General features: G+C 49.0%; 1 protein-coding gene across 1 annotated transcript in view; it reads left to right on the top strand.

Annotated features, from left to right (window-relative positions):
- The first annotated feature begins 6,877 nt into the window (after positions 1–6,877).
- Positions 6,878–18,340, top strand: part of GPC3 (glypican 3) — a 153,867-nt gene continuing 142,404 nt past the window's right edge. Inside the window, exons 1-2 of the mRNA XM_075054151.1 lie at positions 6,878–7,040; positions 16,267–16,428. Of these exons, the coding sequence (XP_074910252.1) occupies positions 6,878–7,040; positions 16,267–16,428 (325 nt within the window). The remainder of the gene's footprint in view (positions 7,041–16,266; positions 16,429–18,340) is intronic.

The following is an 18,340-nucleotide window of genomic DNA, read 5'->3' as shown; positions in this document are numbered from 1 at the left end:
CAACCCCAAAGCACTAAGAATAGCAAGCTCAGGCTTGTTTCTATTTGCTTTTTCCATTGTTGGCCAAGCCCTCTGGAATAAGTTGTCAACAGCTTTATGCCGTCTTCATTAAAGTGGGGTTTTGACCTAATTGCACTAATCCCTGAGTTTATGGAAAACCTTTGGAGTGCCCTACACCAGAGTCACAAAATGGAGTGGTATTGGAGCACAGCAACTTGTTTTCCCTTTCGTTCTTCTCCTGTCTCCAAAACATGCACACACGGAGCAATTTCTGCATTTGAGGAGAACTTCTACTTGAGACACCCATAGCTCAGGTGTGGGGCTTTTCAGTCTTATTTAAAGGACAGGGGGAGTTAGGAGAAACTAGCTCTGCTTCCCACTTACCTGCTTCTCAATTTCTGCTTCATGTTTAATAGTAATAATATAAACAAACCCCCAAACCCCCAAAGAGCTGTTTGAGAGGCCTGACATTTATGCATTATGTGCAGGAATGATTTAGCATTTAAAAACAAAATAAATCTCTCTATGCAAGGTGGTTCATTATTCTAACTGATTGGAAATGAGACAAACATGGATGTCTATTGAGGCTCCTTTTAAAAGAAAACTTCCCTTCTGTCGATATGCTGTCCTCCTCCGCAGAGAGGTGAAACCTGGCTGAGTGTCCAGCAGGATAATTAGTTGTTGTTTGGGAAATGCCTTGAAATGCACAAGTGTTAAATCTTACTGGTTTTTTTATTAGATTATTTGGCTTATGCAAGAAGGACGCAATCTTAATAGCAGATGCAAGCGAGGATGCTACTAATGAGAAGCCCAATGCGTGCTGAGCTCCGAGTCCAGCCAGCCAGGAGGAGCGCTCAGATGGCTTCTTGTGTAGCTGCTGCTGGCATCACTTTTGGAAGGGTCAGGCCATGAACGCGGCTGAAAAAAACTAACCAGTGCAAGGTCATGGTCTCCCAATGTGGTGGGCTGGAGCAGGGACAACGGATGAGGGAGCTGTGATGGCAAGGGACGGCTTTGCTCAGCTTGTGGGACCCTCCCCTCCTAGGCGGAGAAGGGCTGTGGGACACAGCCGGCCACGCTCAGCACAGACGTGATGTCTGCGCTGGGGGACCTGAGGCAGTAAAAGCCCAAACAGGCCAAGACACCCTCTGGGGAACAGCAGGTACCTGCAGCAGAGAGGCAGATCGGTGCTGTGCCCCGTTGCAATGAATGTGGAGCTGGTGAATGTCATGCCGCTTCCCCAGCTGCAGAATGAGGCTCACAACAACTCCATGGGTCTGGTGGGAACTTGCAGAAAGTGTCTGTAAAAACAGAAGTTCCTTTGGTTTGCAATTTTTTTCTCCTTGCCATTGTGTGCAGTGACCTTTCCTTAAGGAGAAAGAAGAGAGTGAGAAGCCCGAAAGGGAGGCGGGGGGAAGAAGGCGGCACTGGGGGTGCAGACAGCAAGTAACAGAGATACTGTCCATCCTGCTGCACAGTGGCCGAACACTGCGGTAGCCCGTCGCTGGCCCCAGAGCCACCCTGGGGATGAAGGGTCTTCATGCTGCTTCACATTGCTTTGTTCCAAGGTCTCCTCCCTTGCCGGGGCTCGGTGCTCGCTGAGGCTGCTCCAAATCCACTGGCTCCAGCAATGACTCCTGATCGGTGTCAGTGAGGGAGAGGAACGCTGTGTCCCCACAATGTCTTGAATTATTGGGTATAAAAGTTGCCACTAAGTCACCCATCTGCTCTTCTACCCGCAAAGTGGTGTTTGAGGAGCAGTCTAATGCTTCTGATACCTTTGGAAGCACCTCATTACCATGCGCTTGGAGACAGCTTCTGCAGGAGCCTAGCAGAAATACTCCTCTATTATATCTCTTCACGGAGTTTTTGCATATAATATTAAGCATTAAAATAATTTAATGAGGCATAAATCGAGTTTTACTGGGGTGCCACTGCACAGGAAAAAAGCACTCCTGGAAAGGCACCTGAATACCTGGCCTCCTTTGGAGTGGGAGCAATTTGTATATTCAATATAACTCCTGTTGGTTCTGCTGGAGATCCCATCTCAAAGCTTGTGTGCTCTCTGCATCATACAACGGGACTTCATCAGTGTGTGCAGCCACACGACTCTAACTTGGTCTGCTTGGTCTGCAAAGATCCAGTCTTGCTTTGCACTTTGACCGTGCACTGCTTGCAGAGCTCGCTCTGCGCTGTTGAGCCTGTGCTAGTGCAGGGAATGGGGAGTGCAGCATCTCTCCAGAGTTAAATCCAGAGTGCCTTCCGTGCCTGCACTGAAGCTGTCAGTCTGCTCGCTCTGTGCAGGGCTAGTTCCCAGCAGTGCCCTGTAATTTTACATCCCAGCTCCCCCTGCGAGCAGGATGCCCATGGCGTGACAGCTCTGGCTTGGTAATTGTCGGCAGCACTTTATTTTCATAGGTGAACACTCTGAGTTGATGCCTTCTGGGCTGTCTCCTGGCATCGTCTCTTCAGTTGATTAATCATTGGGAGATGATAAATGAAAATATCAGCTTGAGAAATGTCTGCCCTGTGCTCCCAGCAGAGGCAGCAGTGCACGGTGAATAGTTTTCTCCCATCTCTTCTGCTTTGAACCCCTCTGTAGAGCTGTGTCTCAGGTGATTCTCTGGCCCTCAGGAGCTCTGCTAGTGTTCACTCACCGCGAGCTGGAGAAGAGACGAGCATTGCAGCTTGGGCTGTGGTGAGGAGTGCTACGAGCATCCTTCCTCCCTGATGGCTGTGTCCCATGACCAGCACGCCCCAAACTCGGGCACACTGTGTGTTTCATCCTTTCGCGCTGTGCTTTGGGTCCTCCAGAGATCAGGGGTGTGTGGAGGAGCTTTTGAGCCACACTTGCCATGTCTGTGCGTTTTTAGTTTTACAAAGGATGCAAAACTCTTCGGATAACCGGATGGTTAGCTGTGTACCTAGCTGCCCCCTGCAAAACCTGTGTCTTATCCACAGTTAAGAGCTGGTTTGGAAAGGCTTGGGTCTGGCTGAGGTTTTATCCCATGAAATATTCTGCAATTTCAGTAAGTTTTCTCTCCTATAGTGAGAGAGAAGACTTTTTAAACTCTTTGTAAAAAAAGGAGAGATGCCTAGGACTGGAGTGCAGAGATCTTCCAAGGCTCTAGGAGGAATTTCTGATGTGAGTGTGACTGAAACTGGTACATACTTGCAAAAAAGTTCCAGTTCTGAAGTATCTAATTTTTGGACAGGCAAAGTGATTTGTCCGTGTGTTCTTGATGTACAGCTCTATTGGCATCTGCAGTGTCTTTAAGTGATGCATCTCTCTGAAGGCTTCACTGCTTCTACTGCGTGATCTGCTCCCAACAAACTCCAGAGAACTAGTGATTTATCAGCCACTGCTTTTTGGGGTGAGGAAAAGGCTAATGCTTTATGGATCTATCAGCATCCCTATATAGCACACGGAATACAATATTCTGCCGAAGAGGGGAGGGATGGTTGCTACCTGGCAATCCATCATTTCCGCCAGTGCCCCATGGCAAATGCACTTTTCTTTTTTCCATCAGACAACGCACGAGTACTGTTATACAGCGAAGAGCTTCTCCCTTCTCCTCCTCCACAAATGGTTATGAAACCCTGAAAATGCAGCTTCTGCAGGATGAAGAATAAGATGGAAAGGGTCATTTTGACATGGAGAAGCGGTCATTGCCTGCAGCTCTTGGTTTCAGCAGGACACGTGAGATCTCAAGCGATGCAGCTAAGCCATGGTCAGCACAATGGGATCACAGCAGGGATGAGAAAGCCAGGCCAAACTTGCCCATGTAGGCTGCCAGGCATGTGCTGAAAACATGCAGATGTGTCAACAGATGCTCCAGGCTTTTTCTTTTCTCCCCTGCCCCACGGCTATTTCCTCCACTACAGGCACGGCTCAGCTGACCTTGTCCCCATGGAGCTCATCCGTCCCTTCGATAGTGGAAGAGTAAGTGAAATGTGTTGATAACCCGGTGAGTGTCTACTGGGGAGTACGAATCCCTCTCCTACGTCTCTCCTTGGCATTTTAATTGATTCAGGGTTTTCCCAGTGGAGAGCTTCATAAGAGCATTTGATAAAATCAGCTACACATGATCCTGCCTCTCATTACTTACAGGCTTGAGGCAGGTAGATGATTAAGTGAAATTTTTACGGTGTGAGCAGTTGTAACAAGGGAAATTATCATCCTGGATATGAGACAACGACTTGGCTCTTACTACATCTGCTGGCAGACAACTAACCCAGTGACTTTGCCTCTGATCTTGGAGCAAGTCGTCTGCTTTCTCCTCCAGGACAAACCTATGCTTGCAACCCTCGCACATTAAAAGGACAAGTCACATGGACATGCACCGCTCTGAAAAATTGGTTCAGACTTTCTTTGGGCTGTTGCAGTCCTGACAGAGGTGAGAGCATCAGCAATTGTCACCCAGGGAATGCCTCTGCAGGCACGGGGTGGAGAGCGTCCTTTGGGCTCAGGGTCTTACTTCTGACATAACTCCTTGTTGATAGATAAGCTTTATTTTTGCAGGGAGTTATTGTCAAGATAATGACAGATCCCACTGTGAAGACAGATCCAGTAAAGAGCAGTAATGTTGTTTTTTAATTTGGTTTGAAATCCTAAAGCACTCCCTCGTCTTTGCAGAGATACCTAAATGCTGCCTATTTGGCACTGTATGTAATTTGTTGCTATAATGGCATGCTTGACAGTATCTGTGTACTTACCTGGAACAGTAAAAGCCTCCTGTACTTAAATGAAATACACACAGCACGTTTGAAGATGAACAGAGGAGATGCTTGAATGCCTTTTAGACAACTGTAATTCAGACCATAAACATAATACAGATTGCAATAGTGTATATAAAGGAGTGCTTCAAATACCAACCTTTGTATTCTGCAATTCAGTCCAATTGATTCCTAACCTAAAGCAATACTGTACCCAAAACCCAAACTGTTGCATAAACATAACAAATCCATCACTGAATCAATGAAGGAGACGCAGGAAAGATAAGTTAACCATTCAGTGTGACGCAGCTCACATGAGCTGAAGCACGTGTGACAGTATTTCATGTAAGGAACCGGGAGAAGTGAAAACGCGTAAGCGATGAATCCTCATCCGTATCACTGAGCACACGCCTGCTCTTCGCTCTGCTGAAATCAGGCACAATTTGCACCGTGGAGCACCCGCACCTCTGAGCAAAAAGGAATTTCTGGATTTCTCTGAATTCCTGCAAAGTGGGACTTTTTGCTGCCCAGTTAATGGGAGTTTTGTCAGCCGTGCTTACTAGACACAATAAACAGATAATAAATAGCGCAGCCTGTGGACAGCAACAGGCTCCGACAATCCATTAACCAGCGAGACATGTTGCACATTCCAGCTTATTAGTCTCATATCCATAATATATTTTAACAATCTCTCCCTGGCAGGCATTTTCTTAGAACAAACACACAGGTTGGACTTTCATTTTTCATCCCGCTTCAAAATTTCAGAGTGAAAAAGAGCTGGTAGCGAGCCATTAGTGATAATTTGATCCTGTATTTGCACTGGAAATTTTAAATAGATTTTTTTCCTGCTCTTCTGCTTACGCTTGCTCCCTCATTGTTTTTTCTCCGCAGAAGGAGCATCGTGCAGGCTGGGGGCGAGCAGCAAGGAGACAGGCTGGGCAAACGCAATTTTGGCAATTTTTCATACATGGCCCTTGCTTTTTTAAGTAAAGCCTTCCCTCACTCTGCCCTGCTCGCTTCCCACTTTATACAGCTGCTTGCTGAGCAATGAGCAGTGTGGGCCCCTTCCAGCTGAGCACGCGTTGCTGGTATTTTGGGCTTTTTTGCTGGTGGGACGGAGCTGGGCTGTCCCGGTCCCAGCTGGCACCGCAGTGAAGGTCCCTGTGACGCAGGGCCCTGCCAGGCCTGTGGGCTTCAACTCAGTGAGCTGATGGGTTCCCAACAGCTCCGGCTGGAAGGAAACTGGTGGAAAAATGGCTTCGGCGGAGCAATACAACCTGCCCACATGTGCGTGCCGGTTTCCAGCGTCGCTCTTCTGGCGATTTGTCCGGTACTCCCCCAACGGCACCCCAGACCCACGGGCACCCCTGGGCCCCCTCCGGGACTGGGTTAGCCGTGTCTCCGGTGCCGTGCCGGGGACCCCGCGCTCAGCACCGCTCTGCTCTCCCCGCCGAGCTCCCAGGTGAGCCCCGCTCCGCCGGCTGGGCAAAGGGCGGCGGGGCTGGGTGTAACTCGGCTCTCCCTCCCAGCTCAACCCGGGGACGCCGAAGGCTCGAGAGCGAACGCCGCAGCGCCACGAACTCACGCCACGCGCGTCCGTGCGGACGGGAGACCCACGCACCCTTCCGAATCCCGCCTCGGACGCACACGTGGCGCCGTGCGAAACGCCGGGGCCGCCTTAACGCGGGTGCTTCACGGCAGGGACGGCCAAAGCGGAACGGAGCAACACCCGGCCTGCCCTAAACCCGCACCCCGGACCTCCGCCAACGCGGAGCGGCGCCGGGCTGCAGCGGGGCGCGGGCCGCTTGGCGGGGCAGGTGTGGCGCGCTGCGGGGCGGGGCCAGTGAACGGCGGGGCCAATGAACGGCGGGGCGGTGGCGGGCGCGGCGTAAGTTTGCCGGCGGGTGGTGGTAGGGCGGCAGGGAACCAATCAGCTCGCGGGGCCGGCTGAGTGGGGGCCAATGGGAGCGCGGCGTGGGCGGGGCGGGGCGGTGCGCGCGGAGCCGGTCCCGGCGCTCCGGGAGCGCCGCGCGAGGCGCGGGGCCGAGCTCCGCTCCGCTGCGCAGCAGCAGCAGCAGCAGCGCGGTCCCGGTTCGGTGCCGGTTCGCGGCGGGGATGCCTGCCGGCGGGGCGTAGAGGAGCGCCCCGGTGCCCCGGGAGGATGTCGGGGAGCGGTGGAACGCTGCTGCTGCTGCTGGTGGCCGCGTTGCTCGGTGCTCCGGGAACGGCGCAGCCGGCGGGGGAAGCCGCCTGCCGCCCGGTCCGCGCTGCTTTCCAGGTGCTGCAGCCCGGAGCCAAGTGGGTGCCCGAGAGCCCCGTGCCAGGTGAGAACGCCCGGCCCCGTGGCGTCCGGCCTCCCCCCCCCCCCCCCCCGCGCCTTCCCCGGGGCTCGCCGGTGCCCGGTGGCCGCTCGGGTACGGGGCTGAAGCGGCTGCTGCGCCCCGAGAGGGGGGCACGGGGTGGGTGGGGGACACACGGAGGGTGGTTGTGCGGCTGCGGGACGCTGCGGAGCCGGGTGCGGGCAGCCCTCCCTCCCGCCGCCGGCGGGGAGCTGCTCTTCCCGGGGTGCGGGGCTGCCGGTGCTCGGTGTCGGTGACCGCCGGGTTCGGCGCTTCGGGTGCGGCGGGTGTGCCCCGCTGCATCCAACCGGGCTAAAACGGAGCCTGCCGCTACGTCCCTGGAATGGAAATCTGGATGAGCGGGTCTTTTATTGCTCTCCTTTTCTTTTTTTTGGAGGGGGGGGGGGTTGTCTTTTACCTCGAGGTGGCTCATCTGCAAACTTCTGCTGTGGGGCAGAGCGGGTGTGCTGCCGGTAGAACCGGCTGTCCAGCACGAACGAACACCACCGAACCAGCACTTCTCTTGGGTGGTGGTGGGGTTTTCTCATGTCTGGCATGGGGTGCCCCGGAGTGACCGTGCCCACGAGCGGAGGCACCACACACCCACCGTGTCCTTGCGGGTCCTGCGTCGGCCGGAGCTGTTTTCCTCCACGCACCATGTGCCAGGCAGCGAGCGGTGCGATGGGCAAAGCCGTCCCGGGAGGGAAATCCTGCTCTGTAAAGAAAACCACTCTGAGAGTATCCAGACCCTCATCCCCAGCCTGAGCTGAAAGGGCTGCCCGACAGCTCCAGAAAATGGGGCTGGAAACGGGCAGCGCAGCGTTTTCCGAGCCGCGTGCGTGTGCACCGTGCGGCGTGTGAGTGCACCGTGCGACGGCCCGGGCGGGAGACTGTTCCGGATCTGGGCGAGGTGTTACTCTGCTGTGCAATTAGCATTACAGGTGGCTGCCTGTGTGGTACCACACCAAACCTCGCCACCTACGCCCTAGGAGGCTCCTTTCAGTAGATCTGCCTCATTCCTATTTTAAAATGTAAGTGAAATACTTGCATTCTCTGCCTTTTAAAGGCCCTTTTGCAGCTTTTTGGTAATTAGGGGGTGTCGGCTCCTCCAGGTGGGTGGCTGTGTGCTTGGAGTGTGTGTACACAAATGGATAGGTTTTGATAGCTGCGTTACAGCTGGAGAACTCGGGTGCTGTTGTGTTAGCTTGAATACGCAGCAGCGAACGCCTGCCCTGAAAAGCTTATGATCAAAGTATGAAAAGAAAGAGATAACAGGCAAACGTGACAGGCAGGGGAGGTGCAATGAGATCATCGCCAGCAGTAGCTGCTTTTAATAATGATGTGTTGAGTTACATTTCTTGCATTCAGTGTTGCACAGGCCAGAGAGACAAGAGTTGCTTCGGCAATGATCTGCTGCGGCGCAGGAGAGGAAGGGGAGAAGCAGGGTGCCTAGGGCTGGGACTGCAAGGTGTCGTGTCTGCTCATGCAAATCCCAAATCCTTTGGTCTGTAGGGCTGTAGCTTACCAATAGCTGTTAGATGTAGCAGGAGAGTTTAGACGTACACCTTGGTGAGAGAGTACCTCCCTTATCCCTTCTTATCCTTACATCCCCTTCCCATATAATTTTTGACTATTTTCTTAATGCTTCCTTCAGAGTAGCTGCAGGAGCAGCATCTCTTCTCTCTCCATCCCGCAGGGCCTCGATCTCCTGGTCGGTACGGAGGTAGCGCTGGAAATATGTTGTGATGAAATGTTTGCATCGAGAGTTGCAGGGAGGGGAAAGAGCTGCTCTTATCACCACTAGAATGACAAATTCTGTTGTCTGTAATCGAAGAAATGTCTTCTTCCCCTTCTTCTGTGAAAGTTGGTGCAATGTTTGCTTTGATCCCTAGGTAACTTTCTTGGAGTGCCTTTTTACAGCGAGAGGTGCCGGAGGGGTGGGCAGCCCGGGTGCTCCCTGCGGGCTGTGCTGTGAGTGGTGAGGGGCTGCCGGGGTCTCCGTGCCACAGCGTGGTTGGTCCTTTCCCCAGAAACCGGTGGCATCCTCCATCCCAGCTGCAGGCCATGGTGTGGTGCTGGCTGGGCTGTGATTGCAGCGGCTGCCTTTGCCCAGGCATCTTCCTTTCCCAGCGGGATTTGGGTTGCTGGAGTTGCTCAGTTGTGCTCTTGCCCCCCTGGGAGCCCCAGCTGCATCCCTGATATTCAGGAGGAGTAAGGAGCCCTTTGCCTCTTCTGCAGAGCCTGTGGGTAGCTGGATCAATATCTCATAACAGGACTGGTGTTTCAAGTGAATGCTTCCAGCTTGTTATGATGATAAAGTTCCCACATATCAAATTGAAAGTGGATTTTACATTTGCCTAAGTACATAAACTTGATCATAATTAAGGCAATGACTGCTTGCTTATACCTTGGATCTGGCCCATCTTGCACGACTCTGTGTAGTAATTACACTTCAGAGCTCTCACTTCTCCTAGTAGCAGCTGCATAAATCTCTGTAATAGGGGAACATCACTCAAGGACTATTTTCCAGGCTTCTGTTTATTGCTTTTCTTCCTTTCATACATCTGTCAATTAAAAAAAGTTTTGGAGTTCTCAGCCACAAATCACCACTGAATCAATTCTGAGAACCTTTGCCTATAGATCATATCACCCTGGAGAAACCGAGGGTTTAAACAAGTTATTTAAAAAGTGTTTTTTTTCTGACACAAGCAGAAAACAATGACTTCTGGAAGCCACATTTTGCATTATGAGCAGTTGTGGCTGAAGGCATAAGCAGAGGAAATGCTGCCGAGTTGCAACACACACGGGAGAAATGTCCCACGGCTCTGTTTTACTGGATCAGTGGCGCGTGGGCTGGGAGGACATCACACAGCACTCCCCATAGAGGAGCCCAGCCACACCAGACTGATACTTTTAATTAAAAAAAAAAAAAAAAAGGCAATTCTGATAGATGTGAGGGAAGTGTTGTGCTGTTTCATGAGTGGTATTAATGTTCTAGGAGTAATTCTAGCTGAAGGCGTGCAGCAAGCAGAAACTTGGTCTCCTCCAGTCCTGCAGCATGGGGACCAGGTTTTTGTAGCTCTGGAGCATGTTTTGGCAGGCTCGGAGGTGGGGAGCAGCACGACCTAACTACTGTCAGCTGTGGCTGACTGTTCGGAGAGGTGGGAGGATGTAATTCATGGCAACAGCTCGACTTGAGCGAGATGAGAGGCGCGAAGGCAGGGTGATGGGAGAGTGCTTTTCATAGGTTTTTCTGAAGTTGAGACTTAATGCCAGCTCGTGAGCCAGCCTGCAGTTCTGTGCTGGGGTAACTTCACGTTCATTAATAACTAAATTCTCTTTTTCTTATGCTGCCTGTCTTGGTTTTCTTCTTCCTTTTGTCTTTTCCCTGCATAATTTCTCATCTATAAACAGTAACTTGAATTTCCATTTTTCCTGGTCTCTTTTTCTCTCCTCTTTGCCATTTGGATTTCTTTGTGTTCGTGGTGATGCTCCAGATAATTGGGCTGGTGCACGTGGGTAGAGGGGAAGGCGCGAGTTGTCGCCTTGCCAAGATAGGGAGAGGGGATGGATGTCTCTGTCCCTGGTCGCGTGGAAGCTGAGAAGTATTTTTCTTGGCAGAAATATCTGCTGTCAGGTCTGTTTTCCTCCTGCCATGGTGGAGTGCAGTTTCCAGCTTTTTGTTCATTCTCTTTGATGGCAGGAAATATGGATTCACCCTAAGAAAATTGAGGAGATTAATCTTTTGCTTTTGGAGTCGAGGTGTGAAGCTTTACAACTGAGTGGCTGAGCATGTCAAGCTTTCTTCTCTCTTTTCTTTTCTTCTTTTTGGCAGCTGGTGTGTGCCAACATGCAGTATAAAAACTGAAAAACCCAACTCTTCCCGCTGGACTTGATGCACCTTTGCTCGTGAGCTGGTTCCCTTTGTACTCCTGCTCTTTTATTCTGTTTTTCCTGAGTGGGACTAACGATACTCCTCCCCGTGCAGCCTTTCCGTTTAGCTTAGCATGGTGGTTTAAGATCTTAGTTTACTAGATAATTGAGTTTTCTGTTCTTAATTATTTCAGGCCTGCAAGTTGCTCTCTTGATAGTTAAGAGAGCAGGAGCAGAACCCTAAAACTTAGTAACCTCCCCAGGCAGTGGTTTTATAGTGAGATCATTAATTTTATTTTTTTTCCCAGGGGTTAATTTTAACAACATCCTGAAGAGCGTTCTTCCCAGTCTTTGGCTGTAGGGTGTGTGCGTGTGAGTGTAACAAACGTGTGTGGTGAGTGGGTGCCCACAAATTAACTCCATATTTTTGATGACGATATTGTTGATACGTTTGTTAGGAGGAAACTCTTACTCTGTAAAACCTCTCTATTTTCTCCATAACTACTTCTTTTAAAAGAAGATGTGGTGTTATAGAGCATTATATTTGTGTGGCAATCAACTGGCCAACGTTGCAAGACTTGGGGAGGAATCCAGAGTCAGATGGCCTTGTGAAACACAAGATGAAATAGAAAATAAAGGATAATTAAGCAGTAATAAATATCCCATGTAGTACCCATACTGTTCCAAATTTAATCACCTATTGAACGAGGTTGGTTTATAATTTATATCTCTTTAATTAGGTTTTAAAAAGATCAGCACTTAACCTGAGCTCTAAACAGTTGCATTTCCTTCCCCCCCCCCCCCCCCCCCAAATGCTGGGCATTAAAAGCCAGTGACAGATGCATGACCCCCTCGTCACGTAATATAAGAGAAGGTTTTTAATGAAAAAAAAAAAAGGTATTGAAATAGCTGGGGAAAATCCACTGTATTTAAAGGTTGAATCACTGCTTTTATCTGTTTAAAGCATGATGTTGACTGCAAAACGATTAGAGAAAGAAAATTAACACTACGCAGCAGCTTTCTTATGGGCAGCATTAACAAATTGGTGAGCTAAGAGGGTGGGCTTGAGCCCTCTGACATTTCCAGACTGCAGAAGGCGACGGGTGCCGCTACACGGATTAGCAGAGCCCTCCCGTCGCGTGGGGAGGAGGCTGCAGTAATGTAACGTTAAGCAGGGACAGGTTCTTATTTTGGCAATGCCTGGGGTAAATTTGGGGGGAATGTTAATCTGATTTAAGCTACTGTTGGATCTGGGTGGGCAGGCTTGCGTGCCCCCGTGGAAAGCACGACTCGTCTGCCTGTATCTGATGACAGGGTTGGAGCTATCCTGGGGTGCTTAAAATCAAAATACAAACCTTTGGCCTCGTGAAGGAGTTCACAACTGCCTGCAGATGATCTCAAGGGCTTTTTTGACATTTAATCCACTGAAATTATTTTTACTTCTGCTGCACTAACCACCTATCTGCAGGAATAATTGTACATCAAAGTCAAATTTAGTGCTTTAAATTCACTGCTACCCGGTCTTCAGTAAAAATTCCCTGTGTCAGAAGGAGGAAGAGGCAGCGTGCTGCTGAAATTACTGCAGCTGTAGAGATTAGTTCTGTCAGCTAGAAGTGTATGCAAAATTACTGGAGCATTTACACTGCTGTTCCCCAAGATGGCATAAATGGCACAGCACTCTGATGGTGCCTGGCATCCGTGTGCCTATGGAAGGGGCCGCATCCAGCTCCTTCTCCCCCATGGGAGTTGGGTGTTGGAGGGTCAGGCTCCCATGCTTAGCATCGCATCAGTGTCACTAATCTTGCAAAGATTGGCGTGTGAGCAACCAAATGCCATTTCATAAAACCGTTGGAGTAATTCGTGGGACACTTTCTTTCCAAAAATGAATTTGTAATGATTTATAGCGAAAGGAGGCGGTTGTTTGCAAGGGCCGAGACTGGCATTACGAGGTGTAATGGTGTGAAACCTTAAGAAAAAGGGGGGTGGGTGGGTTGGGAGATAAAAACAGCCTTAACAGTAGGGGCCATTAGGCAGCGGAATGGGCTTTGCGAGTTGGAGCTATCACTGGAGGTGTTTGTGTTAGATAAAAAGCTTAGAGGGGGTGGATGGGGAGGCAGGGGGTAGGATTGGATGACTCACAGGACCTTTTCCATTGCATTTATGGAGCCAGAAACATGTGCAAGTTTAATTTGTGCTAGTGTCTGGTCCGTGGGCTTGCGGTGTGTTTCCAGGCATTCGTGTCTCTGCATCCACAGCGCTTCTGGAGCGTGCATGGTTTGCACCGCTCCGAGCGCTTGGGGTGCAGGGTCTGGGTCTTTTGGGCGGTGCTGCAGCACGAGCGCAGAAGAGGGTCCTCCAGGCAACGGCGTGAATAAACCCCAAACATATTGGCAGGTCAAAAAGCGCTGTCCCTGTTTTATTGGTGTCTGCTGGGGCGGGGGTCCGCAGGGTGCGTTAGTGGCTCCTGGGGGATGGGGGTCCTGGGCATCAAAACCTCCTGTCCTTACTATTGGGACTTACAGATGGGACTGTTTGGGTCTGCTCGCCATCTGGGAGAGCCATATACAGAAAATAGCTGGCAGATGGGAGTCAGGCCCCCATTCCCTGGCCCTCTGTAGCAAAGCTCTGCGCCAAGAGGGACCTTGTCCCTGGTAGCTGATAAGAGCCTGTCCTGCCTGTATTGACCTGTTGCATTTACCATGATGTTTCTGGTCACCAGTGTTAGTTGAAAACGTTTTAAGCCATCAGAGTTAATTCCCAGGCTTTTTCCTCCTCCTCCATGATTGCTCTGCTACAGCATCTGTCTCTACTTCACAAAAATAAAAATCCATTGAAGGGGAGAAATTGGCTTAATTGCTAAAAAGAAGGATGGGATGTGAGTAGATGACCTTGCTGCTCCCTATCCCTGGCTTTAACTTGCACAGATCTCTTAATTGCCAACTCTCAGATTTTCTATATTGGTATTTCCATTAATCATGGAAGGCTTTTTTTTTTTTTTATTTGAAATCTGTCCTAATATAATAAATGTAGGAGGAAATACGCTTTGTATTAACAAGAAATTTATGGCTGTATTGTAGTGTTAAAGAGACCATGCAAAGCCTTTTTGCGGTGTAAATTGACTTGGATTTGACTTTAAAAAACCTCTTTAACTTGCTGTTACATAACCGCCTCTCTCATTAACACAGTGTCTTGCTGTTACGCGGTTTTATGGTCCCTGTTATTTTTTGGATGTGTGAAATACCTGTTGCTGTGCTCCAGTGGAGTGGGTTAGTTCATGAACTGCTGAGACTCGATCTTTAGATGTCAGTGGTCCTGGTTTTTGTCAGAGGGCTTGATGAAGGAATTGATGCTGCGCATCCTGCTTTGCAGAAGGGGAAACTGAGGCAGGGGGTAGAGATGGAGCCGGGATGGTGGTGTGGGTCCAGCCTTGGGCTGGACCTCTTTCTCCACCTTTTCCATGCATTGTTTTGCAGTGACGGCAGGACTTGCATCGATTAAAGCTCCTTTCCGCATGTGAAAGGCACATTGCAGGTGAAGTGTTTCATGTTGTTTTTCCCAGGCTGTGCCAGGGGAAGGGATGGGGCTGGAGGGAGGAAGGTTTCTGCTGTCGCTGCTCCCGAGCCCTGACAGCTGGTTTTCCCTTGGCGGTGTGCATGACTCTTCTTCAGGAGGTACATGATTGAAATGACATTAATATTAATCCTGTTCTTCTAGAGTACACTTACAGAAGTGACTTTTGATACTTTCTAGTAATTAGGGAGAGAGTGGATGAAGTAAAAGACTCTTTAGGAGAGGAGAGGGGATCCTGGAAGGATGCGTAATCCTTACAGAGCAAAGATGTAAATTACCAAAATTGCTTTTAATGAGGAAAAAGACCTCTACAGCAAACGGGAAGGCAGAGCGAGGGCTGAGGGGTATGTGGAGCCTTCACCTTGTCTGGGCTGTTGGTCGCTGGCTTGGGAACTGCTTCCTAATGCTGGTTCTGGGCAGCGCTGAGCCTGACAGGGAGCTGCTCCTGCTCTGGGCGTGATGCAGTTTGGGTGACAGAGACTGAAATGAAAGGTTCTCACTGCTGTCTGGCCCTGGATAGCTGATTTTAATGGAGTTGTTGCTTACTGTTTGAGTTTCTAACAACAGTGTCAGATGAGATGTGTTTTCCATGATGAGGGCTATTTGCTTTGATACGAGCTTGTTGCTCTGCTTGTGTTTGTGGGGCCACAGTTTGCTATTAAAAGTTGATCGAGAATGAGACATTTTGTTGCTGCTACTTCCAGCTCTTCTGTTTCATCTCCTCCAGTTATCTAAACCCAAAAGGTGAAATTTTTTTTTCCTGGATTTCATTTATCACTTTTTAGCTAACAACACTTTTCCTAAAATTGTCTACTCCTCCAGGAGTAAGAGGTTTGAGAACGCCAAAACCCAAAGTTTAGCATCACTGACCAGTGCTTTGAGTTACAGCTCGAGATGCCAGAGCAAGTGATGTTCCTCTTGCATTTGTCCCATGGCTTTTGTACCATTCTGGTGAATGGGTGGAGGTGCTGCCCACGCAGTGGCACGTCTGCTACTGAAAAGGTACTTGCCTTTTGCGGTGCTCAGTGCCTCAGGACCTGTCCCTCTGCAGTGGGACTCGCACAAGTGAAGCAATAGACCTTGGGTTTTGCCTGTTGCAATGGAGAAAGGATGGGATGGTGAAAGTGGTGGGAAGACTCAGGAGATAGGTACAGTTTAGAAGTCTGCACTAAAAAAAAAAAAAAAAAAAAATCATTGTTGTACTCTCCTGTTGTTACTGTTATAGCTGTAGATGCAAATGGAGATCGCAGGCAAATAACACAGTTGTTATTTGTTTTAAGCTAGTTTTAAGTCTTTATGCAAATCACAAGCATATCCTGCGTGCTGAACTATGTGCATTGCTCTATTCATTGTAAATCCACAGCTTCAAATCCTGGCTCCTTTTTCCGCCTCCCACTCCATCTCTTCTGCTGCCTGCAGCTCCTTGCCAGTGTGCTGGTAGGCATGCAGGAGACAGCAGGGCGATGGGCTGTATCGCTCTGCTCGCCACCAGCACATCAGTGGATGGAGTGCGTGGGAGCTAAAGCAAGCAGCGTGCTGGCAGGCACACATAGCGAGCTCTCGGGGGCTATTGCTCAGCAATCCTGCCTCTGCCTTATCAGTCTTCTCCTTCGGCCAAGCTGCTTCCTCAGGACAAATTCCAGAAATGTCATCAATTTGCCCAAATGGTAATTGCAGCAATACCAATGTATGGACTTGGTTTCCTCTCCACTCCCAGCAATTCCACGTCCTAATGCAAATTTTCTGCCCTCCTTGTGTCTCTCTCCAGGGTCCGATCTGCAAGTATGTGTCCCGAAGGGCTCCACGTGCTGCTCAAGGAAGATGGAGGAGAAGTACCAGGCAACAGCGCGCCTGAACATGGAGCAGGTCCTGCAGTCTGCCAGCATGGAGCTGAAGTTCCTCGTCATCCAGAACGCCGCCGTCTTCCAAGGTGAGTGCTGGGGTGGTCCAGGCACACGGCAGGAGGACGTGCTTCTGCTCCTCTTCCTCAGCACCTGGCAATCAGAAGTGCAGGTGGTTGGAAGCTTTCTGTTGATTTGTTTTCATATGTTTGTGTATATTGTATATGCTTATTTATGATAAATAATACACCTGGTTTGGTATATGGCTTCTCTGCAGGGCTTGTCCTAAATATTCCTATAGCTAAAACAGCAAATGTAAATTTAAAGACTAAACCTCTTCAAGCGCAAATTTAAAAATAAATGAAAAACCCACTTCTCCAAGAATTAAAATATCTGCGCAAGTATCAGTGTCTTGTCTGATTCTGCCAGTCCCCAAAACCAGGTTGCAGCAACATGATCTGGTTGTCACTGCAGTGTAATGCTAGGTAAGCATCTGACTAAAACGTTTGTATTGATTATGGTTATCCACCGCAAAACAAAGTTGGTTATTCCATGTGAAAGTGGGTAGAGGCTGCCTTGTTCACAAGTGTGGTCCCTGGTGCTCGCTGTGGGATATTTGAGTGCTTGGGTAACCTGATACCCTACTGTACGGTGGCAGCTCTCTTCTTTTTCTGATGATAATGTGATATATTGTCTTTTTAGCAAAACTGGTCTTTTTTCTACTGTGGATACACACTTGTTTGTGTCACTTAAATCTGCGATCTTTTTTTTTAGGGCCTTTACACAAGCAAAACTTACTCCATCCGTGGTTATTGTGTGGTGAAATGATTGCTTGTCTGTTGAATGCTCTCCTGTTGAGGTTCCATCACTCTATTAATGGCATTTTTGCCTATATTTAAAAAAGAAGGCATGAGCAATCACGCATTTTTTCCTTCATGCTGATATTTTTTCAGAATAATTGATTTACTTTTGTTCATGCCTCACTAACAGCAAGACCTAAAGCCTGCTGAAGCCTGTGAGATCACGGCAAAGCTCTGTTGTGGTCCACAACTGACTGATGAAGTCTAAAGTGTTGTTTTTCTCAACGTGAGATCAAATAAATTGCTGAGGAGGTAACAGCGTATTTTTTTCCCCAATACTTCTTAATGCAGTGACCATTAAGTTCCAATTCTGCTAAACTGAATGGAGTAAAACTAATGAGAGATTGGTTTCCTAGGCATTGGAAACGTGGACTAGCTTCAGAAATAGGGAATAACCTGGCTGGAATACAAAGTGTCTGCCTCCTCCCTCACCATTTGACAAAAACATTGCAACATCAGAGTTTTTGTGTGTAGGAATGATGCCCTATGTTACTACAGGTTGTGCATAGCATAGCAGAGTCAGGTGCTCTAGCTCTGAATTTTCTGCCTCTTCTGGAGAGAGTTGAATCCCTTGCTCTGATTTATTTATTTATTTATTTTCCTTTTTTTTAATCATGTTTTCCATGCTGGCCATGAGAGCGCCCTTTCCCTGTGCCAGGGTTTTGGAGCGGATATTACTCTGAAAAGCCTTGGTATGCAGAATGCCATTCTTGGTGGTGGGGAAGACAAGCATTTAATTGAAGAATTCCTTACCGCTTCTGCTTGTAAAAAAGCTCATGACTAATTTTAAAGATCTGTTGCAATCCCATTGTAGAGGAGGAATTCCTAGCTGGAACCATTGAGGAGCTCACTTTAATTACCTCGTATAAAGTGTTTTGGACTTGGAAGAGCATTTTATTAGACTTCGAAAATAGTCTACTTCTGTTATCTTTAAATTTAGTCTCAAAGTCTGTAGAAGAACACTTTTTTTAATAGGTGGATCTTTTGATTGCTGCTTGTTTAAGAGTATTTTAATGGCTGCAGTGCCAGAGGCTGTTCCAGCTATAGAAATTGTGCTTGGATCCAACATATGGCAGTCTGATTTCTTGTTTGGTGGCACTGCTCGTGGTAGGGGACAGACGTCTGTCTCGGGACATCACTA

Source organism: Buteo buteo, chromosome 22 (genome assembly GCF_964188355.1).
Source record: "Buteo buteo chromosome 22, bButBut1.hap1.1, whole genome shotgun sequence".
In the NCBI taxonomy this organism is placed as follows: Eukaryota; Metazoa; Chordata; class Aves; order Accipitriformes; family Accipitridae; genus Buteo; species Buteo buteo.
The sequence above is the reverse complement of the archived record's forward strand: the minus strand, read 5'-3'. Positions and strand labels throughout refer to the sequence as shown.